General features: G+C 32.7%; 1 protein-coding gene across 1 annotated transcript; it reads right to left on the reverse strand.

Annotated features, from left to right (window-relative positions):
- Positions 1-921: 921 nt before the first annotated feature.
- Positions 922-4,823, reverse strand: LOC112003764 (probable polyol transporter 4). The gene is made up of 2 exons (XM_024035978.2): positions 4,270-4,823; positions 922-2,728 (listed from the first exon to the last, which is right to left on the reverse strand). Exons 1-2 carry the CDS (start codon positions 4,490-4,492, stop codon positions 1,317-1,319), a joined length of 1,635 nt encoding a protein of 544 aa, XP_023891746.2. The 5' UTR covers positions 4,493-4,823; the 3' UTR covers positions 922-1,316.
- Between the last annotated feature and the right edge of the window lie 4,682 nt (positions 4,824-9,505).

Consider the following 9,505-nt stretch of genomic DNA (forward strand, 5'->3'; position numbering starts at 1 on the left):
ATGCACTGGTTTAATTAAGGCAGGCAAAATGCTATATGATTCCCTAAAATAAGCTTTATTTAGTTGAAGAGTTGTTTATAATTGTAACTTAAAATAAGTCATATTAAGTTTTTTTTTTTTTTTTTTTTTTGGATTAATACCAATTACCACCTGTGGTTAGATAGGTATGTAATTTAAGGCACGCCAAGACAGTACAAGGCTTGCTTCAAGTCAAGTCGTTAACACCTAAAAATGGATGTCAAATGTAGACTTGTTGCTAGAAGGTTAAGAACTCCATTCAAAACAGAGATCTTTGTAGTCTTGCAGCTCGAGTTGCTTTTATTGACAAATGTGTTTCTTGTTCTTTGTTTTGAATGAAAGATCTAATTTATTGAAAAAAATGGAAAAACTCAAAAACTAGGAACTAAAGAACCACACATATAACTTTACTCAGTTGCAACTGCTATCATTTTCTTGGCAAAGAACATATATGGCTTTAGGTAATTAGGCTGCCCCGGAAATTGTCCATAAATCTGCTTCTATACCGAGAATCAACGGTACATTATTAAAATACCATATTGTTTTGAGACTTGTTTTGTTGAATGCTCTAGGATTGATAGTTTGATTCCCCAAAATCTGAAAAGAAAGCCAGGTGGCAAGTTCCTAAACTTGAGGAAGCCAACTAGGTTCTCACTAAATACAGAAACCAAATAATCCCAGTGATACATTATGATTTTTTTTTTTTTCCTCAAATGTTTATTGAGCAAAAACTAAAAAATTAAAGTGTAAGAACAGGCCCATAAAAATAGCAAACTGGAGATCTTGCAGGTAGATAAACAATAGTAGTAGTAATTTACTTCTGCTGCACGATCCCTCCTTACCTTTCATCCCTTGGAGGGTACACTTTATTAAGATTTATGTATATATTTCTAGTATTAGTAATAAAGGCAGCAAAATCAGATCAGCTTAATCTCCCAAATCTGAATACAATTATCTCATGGTTTCTAAGGTAAATTAATCAAACAAGAATAGATGACCAATTCATAAGCTCTCAATACACTCTTCAGCAGAACAAGAAGAATAAATTTATATAGTGTGGTATGTATTCCCTTCGGTTGCTAACTAATAGATACTGAATTTCTTTTGTTGCAGAGGCTTATTCATGCCAGAAAAGGTTCCACTTTGAAAACCCACATCCTGCACAAATTAACACAGCAACAATTCCAGTAGTCATAGGAAGATTCCAATCACATGGAAATCGCTCCTCATCCTCATTCAAACCAGTTAGTCAATAGACCTCAAAGATTTTGGATCATCTTGTAAACCTCCTCAACCAGTCATTCTTTCTGCACAAGATTCTCAGCATCTCCCATCTCCACTTCACTTCCTTGTTCTTTCTGCACAAGATTCTCAGCATCTCCCATCTCCACTTCACTTACTTGCCATTCATGTTTATCCTTAAATAGCAACTCAATCTGCTCCAATGATTTTCCTTTAGTTTCTGGAACACAAGTGTAGACAAAGAGAACAGCAAGAGAAGAAATTGCAGAAAAGATGAAGAAGACTCCGGCCACAGAAATTGCACGGGAAACAGAGAGGAAAGACATGGCAACCACGCCACTGCACACCCTATTTCCCACAGCCCCAAGTGCAGCTGCTTGGGAACGTAGTCTTAAAGGGAAGATTTCAGTTGTCAAAACCCAGCAAATAGGGCCAATTCCCACTGAAAAGAAAGCTACATTCCCACAAACAGACAAAATTGACAAGGCAATCCCAACCTGTCCTTGCCCCAGTAAAGAGAGAGAGAGTCCCAAACTAAACAAACAAATAGTCATTCCAATTGTGCTCACATAGAGCAGGGGCTTCCTACCAAGTTTGTCAATAAGAAAAATAGCAACCAATATAAAAAGAGTTTTTGTAACACCAACAGCAACAGTAGCAGCAAGGAGATTTGTGTTCCCATCAACTCCAGCATCTTTGAAGATTTCAGGACTGTAATACACAGTTGCATCAATTCCTGTGATTTGTTGGAAACACTGGATCCCAAAACCAGTGACCAGCATCCGGCAAACTGAAGGAGAAGGGCTCAACAGTTCACGCCATACAGCTTTCTCTTCAAGATTTTCTTCAGCAGTTCCAGCAGCTAGTTGTATTTCTGCAAGCCTCTCCTCCACCTCTTTCTCATTGTCATTAGTCTTTTGCAACACTGATCTTGCTTCTTCAACTCGGTTCTGAATCACCAACCACCTTGGTGACTCAGGAATTACGAAAAGTGCAAACCCAATGAAGACTGAAGGCAGGATTCCCACAGCAAGCATTATCCTCCAATTTATGTGTGCCGGAAGCCCAGAAAATGCATAGTTCGAGACATAACCAAGTAGAATTCCAAAGTTTATAAAAACCTCTGGGAATGAAGTTAGGGAGCCTCTAGCGATGGTGGGCGATATCTCAGCAATATAGACGGGGGCAATCATGACTCCAAAGCCAATCCCAATCCCAGCCAGGAGTCTTCCAATCATTAGTACTTCAAATGAAGGAGCAAGAGTCATTATGACCGCTCCAATTTGAAAGATGACAGCAGCTAAAGCCATTGTCCATTTTCTACCAATAGCATCTGATGTTCTACCACCAGCTAAACTTCCAAAAAGTGAAACAATGCTCAAAATTCCAACAAGTACTTCCTCCTGCACCTCAGTTATCTTTAGATCTTCTTGAATAAATATAATTGCTCCACTCATGACCCCTACATCTACATATTGACAAAAACAATGCATAAATACATGCCATCAATTGTATGAATGGGACAATACTATCTGCAAAGTCCCTAATTGCTTCTTGCACTTTACCACAAAATTGTAATCATCATGAAAAGCATAACATAACTTAAAGCAAAACTTGGATTGAATCTTATATTTATTTACCAAAAAAAGAATATATGCAAGTAATTTAATTGTATTGTCCTATATAAAATAAATTATATATATATATATATATATTTGGGCTTGATCATTTTCCACTCCTGTTATATCTAGTCACTTCAAAAGGTTCTTATTCCCATGGGCATCAAGGTCTATAAACATGCTGCAATTTATTTCTGAAATCCATAGAAAGCATGGCTCATGCAAAATACCAGATTAATTTTCACTACTCACCTATATAATATGTTCCAGATTATCACTAGTTAAAATGAAAAAATTTCAAGGGTTGGTGGTCAGTCGCATTCCACCACTAGCCCTGATTGAGAATTCTAAATGAATCCAAAAGCTAACGATTTTTTTTTTTTTTCATTTTGATGCACGCAGTTATGTTTAATTAAGAACAAAGAACCATCAAAAACAACCTTAATAATTTCAAATTTACACAAAACGTGATACAGAGCAAAACGTGATAAAGAGCCCTCTCAGTGTTCCTTAAATTGATTGGCAAAAGAGCAAAAGATATGATATAAACATTGGAATCATATAAAGATGTTATCTTTGGATTTATCATCGTAGGATACCAAAGTCAACGTTCTCTGCTAATCGATAATTTCTCTTTTAATAATCCAAAAATCAAAAGCGAAACGTTGAGCCAACCTCATCCACGCCACTAGCTGATTATCATTATCAACAGTCTACAACAGAAGCCAGATCTCCCTCCAAAAGGATTTGACAGCATTTAGAATTTTGTCATGTAATTCAAATACATTAGCATAGTTATCTCTTTTCTGTAAAACAAATCTTATCTGCACTGTCTGGATAGGAAGCAAAACCAAAACACAAAATCTTATTTATTCTCTTATGGTATCAGAGCCATAGATTCAAGTCAAATATGTCTTCTACTTCTGCAACAAATTCAACTATTATGTCTCATCCTTCCCCCATTCTTACTCCCTCAAATTATCTCTCCTGGATAACTGCCATTATCCCCTACATCAATGGCAATAAGATCTCCCACCACAAATATTATTTAATCTTTTACGAAATATATTAAAAAGAAAATCAAACAAAGCACATATGACTGATTCTAATTAAATTTACATGTTATAGACGAGTCTATGGCCAAATAAGAGAGACGGTCAACCAAAAATAGCAGATCATAGAGAGAATTCATAAAAGAAACAACAACAAAAACAATGTCAAACTAAACCTTACCAAAAGCGATGCTGCAAAGTTATGCGAAATTTTCACAGCAAAAAATGGTTGTGCTGAATTTCTAATAAAAATAAAAACTTGACTATATAAAGAACTGAGAACAAAAATAAAATATAAAATAAAAACTACTCAGAGTCAGAGATAAAGGCATATATACCATAGCCAAGAAGAACGGAGTTGAGAGAAGCAAAGACAGCACAAGCCAAAACATATTTCCTGGTACTGTTATTCCTGTCCTCTTGATGTTGTTGGTGTGAAGCATCATCGTAATCCTCTGTGAGCTCAGAGTTCATCCTCCTATACTTATTCTTACTCCCCAATGGAAGACCAGACAACCCCATTTCTCCATTCCCATTTTCTTGAACACCCACCAACCCCATCTCACTTTTATTTGTTTCTCTGCCTGTTTTTCAACCAGAAAACAGAAAAACAAGACAGACCCAGAAGCTGCTTTGGGTGGAGGTTTTTTACTGCTAAAACTATATAAGGTTAAACCATGGATTGCGTTTTAGATCTGAGAGAGAGCAAAGAGAAGAAGAACTAGAAGAAGACTAAAGAATGTGGGACCTTTCCTTTTGTCACGCAAGCAAACCCACTTGAAATATTATTTCCATATGTAAACGGTAAGCATCACCGAAACCTTGACGTCCTACTTGATAAGCTTTAATGGTTCTTTCAAGGTAACACCTGTTGTGTCTGATTATCAAAAAACAAAAAACACCTGCTGTGTCTAATTTTGTTGGTATCTTGCATCTTGGTCTTTAAAAATAGAAGTCAAAAATCACAACTTATGGCCAATAAATTCTTCTCCTTTTCTTTAGGAATGATTTGAGTTTTAATGACTTCTATTTTTTTTTTCTTTTTTTTTCTTTTTTTTTTTTTAGCATGAAAGGTTTGGAAACTTAATTGATAAAATCTTTTTTACTACATTTACTTCTAGAATATAATAAAATGATAATTTCACTTCTCACCGTGAATATGAGATAAAGAAACATTATTCACCGTGTTTCTCACACACACACACACACACACATATATATATATATTATTTACTATCCTTATCAAATATCCAAGTTATGATTGATAGAACATAAAATAAAATACAAAAAAAAAAAAAAAAATAGTACAAAAATTTGTATTTAATCGGTAAACTATAATGTGGTACACCAAAAAACCACAGAAGATTTGTATTGGTTAGTTAGTACTTTAGCATTATATAGTTGCTAGTTTTAACCTAGTACTCCCCATCAACAAGTCCTAGTTGATAATCGAAAATTACGAGTCTATGACAAAACTTGAAAGGAGGAGATAAATTTGGTGGGTTCAAGATGTGTTATTGTGTCACTTCTCTGACAATGAAATGAGCCTCTACTAATTTATATATATATACAAAGATAAAAATTTTATTCTAGAATAATATAAGTGTATATGTATGTAAAGCTCCTTCCTAGAGACTTGAACCTTGACCCTTACCCCCCACACTCCACAAATAGTTATACTTGTGAAGTAACCATCGCACCAAAGGTATGTGGCGATGAGCCTCTACTAATTTTTAAGATAATTAGATGCTTTTATTCTACTGAATCGATGAGATTTGAGTTACAAGAAAAGTTTTCGCTATGATAAGATCGAATCCAAAGATTCTATGTAATGCATTCAAAAAATGCCCAAACCTTTTCTATCTTTTCCTCCAAAAAAAAATAGAGCCCAAACTTTCAATACCCTCATAAACACTAATTTTGCTCATCATAATTAAAAAGACTATAGGACTTTTCATATAAATGGTAAACAACCGTAATAAAAAAATATATAATGAAATTTGGGTACAAGAAGAGAACGGAAAGATGAAGCCTAGAAGATATTATGTGTGTGTGTGTGAGATTATCAGATTATCCCCTTTTTTTATTTTCATTATCTATTTTTTATTTTTTGAAGTTTCATTTTGTCCTTGTGTTCTAACATAAAAAATCCCTTTATACCAAAGATTAGCGTGGAGTTCAAGCCTTTTTTTTTTTTTTTTTGGAGATAAACACACTTTATTTTCTCCCTCCTCCTCATTTTGGCTTTTCTTTCCCCATTTCTTAGTGCTGGATAAAAAAATAATAATAATAATAATAAAATAAAAAGAAAATTAGAATTAGGATAAAATTATCTGACTCTGCCACCACACCAAATGACATTGACAACTAATATGAATTTATTAAATCATATTACAAAGTAATATTTTGTAACTTTGAAATTGTTAACAGAAATTAGTAGTAACCAACCACTCCATTTGAAAACTCCTATAGGCAAACGTCATGAAATCTAACCACAAATTCAACCAAATTTGATGAAAAATACAATGTAAATTAATAAGTTTAAAGAATCCACAACATTAACCTTAATTAGTCTCATCACACGCGCTCCACACGTGAGATGATGCTCTTTTTTATTTTGAGTTTAATGTAATTTTTCAATTTAAATTTACCTATTGTTTGTGAGATTATACAGGAAGAGATTTGTAAGAAACTAAAATTTAGGATTTGAAATAAAGTAAACTGCTAGGTTTAGTATGTGCTAGTTTTTAGGAAAAAACATATCAAACGTGAGATATATTGGTTCAAATTTGAATTTAGCACTGAGATTATTTTTTTAATCCAATAATAACAACTTGCCATTTAGAATTTGTTGTAAAAATGATATGAAAATGTTGTGGACATATCATTTATCATATTTAAATAGAGAGTATGCTAATTTTTAGGAAAAAAGTTCTCAGGTAGTTTTTTTTTTTTTTTTAATTTTATTGAATTACAATTTTAACCCTATTTTTTATTTTTTAAGAATAAGAATTATCCAATTAGCTTAGGGGTATTTTTGACATTTTCTAAAGGCATAACTAACTATTTGAATCCCCTTAATATATAGAGAAGAGATAACACATAATCAAATTATGCATTGCCCATTTTGTGACTAAAATGCATATCATGTCCAGCCTTGCAAAAAGCTTCAGAATCTTTTAATTTGAAGGATCAAACTTAAAAGATTTTTAAATTTAGGGTAGTTTCCCAGAAATTTTGTTGCTATAAAACTTATGGGCTAATTTTTAGGGGCAGAAAAACCTGAGAGAATTCGGTTTTTTTAATTAAAAAGATAAGAGAAAAGAATGATAATTGTACTTGTGTTATTTTTTTGTAACTGCCTAAGCAAATGTGGTTTAGTGGGTGGTTAAAGTTTAGGGGTTTTATTTTTAAATATTTATCCCTATTAGTTGAAAATTTGTAAGTGAGTAGAATGAGAATATTTTAAACATCCAAAAGTTATAGTCCAAACAGGAAAGCTCTTTAAATAGTAATATAAATGTTATGTCATTCAAGCATTAGTTCCTTCAATAGGTAGATGTTGCAATGATTAATGCCCTTCACGGATTAATCGTCCCCCTGCCCTTTTTTACTTGAGGAATATATAAAAGCATATTTGAATCAACAATTTTATAAACACAATAAAGCTCACAACTATTGAGGAAACAAATTGTGATTAGCGCAATATAGTTTTCGTATGAGACTACGATTGACATTACTCTTATTACATCAATTACAACCTACCAATTTAACAATTGCAAAATTTTTGTGACTTTAAATTTAATGTTATCAAATCTCAAGCTCAGCATCCACGAAGTAGGGGAACACATTAACTAGACAATAATTGCTAAATTTGCAACAGAAACTCAATTGCCATTGAGAGCAATAAACATTGGTTTTGGGAACGCATGGTGGAACCGTCAACTCGTCCAAATTTGAAGGTCAAAACTCAAAAGTGATTAAGAGTAGATGAGTTTTTTTGACCCATGGAAGAATGGGTTATAACCCAAAACCTGACCCATGAAAAACAATTAGGGTATTTTTTTTTTAATAGAAAATAGTAATATTTATTATCACACACAAATACAAAAATAATATATATAATTCCAAACTTAAAAAATTTGGGTATTAGTTGATTTGATGAGTTAAAAACTTAAAACACTACATTATAGTATGAGCAACTTCATCATATACCAGTTAGTAAAAGCTCTTTTTGTGAATATTTAAGCATCTTTCCCGTTTAATCATAATAATTAAAAAATATATATATATATATATATTCGACTTTTTTCTTCTGAGAAGCAAATTATATTTGACTTGAATAGTAGTAAGTTATAGTATTAATTTCACTGTAGACTACCCAACAATAGGGATGTTTTCTGGTGCATGGTTATTAGTATGTGATACATAGAAGATACAACCATACAATCGAAACATAACCTTTTAATGTCATCAAATTTTTATTTATTTATTTATTTATTTGTAGATATTATAAAGTCACTTTAAATTGATATATTTAGTTAGATGATGATGATGGTAAAATTTTTATTTATTTCATAAACTTTTTAGAGTGTCATTTATCATAAAATATATATGTCCTTGTTATGTTGATGATATCAGACTCAATTGTGTCTCAAGTGTATACTCTTTTTTCTTTCATCTTTGCATAATCTTGTTCTAAGCTTGCCTTTTGCTACATATATCATCTGAGAAGGGTTCAAGGCATGTTATATTGCACAGCACCCCCTCAATTTTTAAAATTGAATTTGATCCTGATTCTATATTATGATTCCGATAGAATATTTTACCATGGAGTTGGTTGGTACTGTACTGACTAGGCTTGAGTCTTATAAATGTACTTATGCATACCTCTTTGTGCACCGGAAATGTCAGGTATATGATTTGATTCATTTGAAAATGGTTTTTGCGTAAACACAATATTTTGATTAGAGATCTCCAAATTTAATTTTTACTATCAAATTGTGGATCTTCATACTTCTATGTATAGAAAGAGGGTCATTTTTTTAACCAAACAATAACCTCCTCATTTTCTTTTGCAGCACTAGCAAAAGCTCTCATAAGATTACATTTTAAAGAAACGGTAACAAAGGATATCCTCCGAAATCCAAGCCACTTCCAAAGAGAAACTCCTATCCAAGTTCAAGAGATTTACCAATAACTTGAGCAAACTGACTATAAATTCCCCTAATGGCAACATCTATAACTTCAACAAACTAAGTATGCAAAGGAAACCGGAATGAATTCCAAAAAGGAGGTTGAAGTCAAATGGCTTGAGCAAAGGAACATCTTGAACCACCTCTAAGATCCCAAGGCCACGGCAACAAGGCTTAGAATTTTCATGGAGGAAAAGCCTCTTAAATCAAAAGGTCCAATATCTTCAGTGAAAATGATAAATTTTTAGTCAGTTAAGAATAAACGGAGTATTTAATTTCATAAGAATAAAATAGACAAAGTACACTTTTTTTGTGACAGATGGAATAAGGAGATAGGAAGATGAAGACTATATAAGGAAAGCAAGTAAAGTAAAAAACG

Source organism: Quercus suber, unplaced genomic scaffold, assembly GCF_002906115.3.
Source record: "Quercus suber isolate HL8 unplaced genomic scaffold, Cork oak 2.0 scaffold_56, whole genome shotgun sequence".
Lineage (NCBI taxonomy): Eukaryota > Viridiplantae > Streptophyta > Magnoliopsida > Fagales > Fagaceae > Quercus > Quercus suber.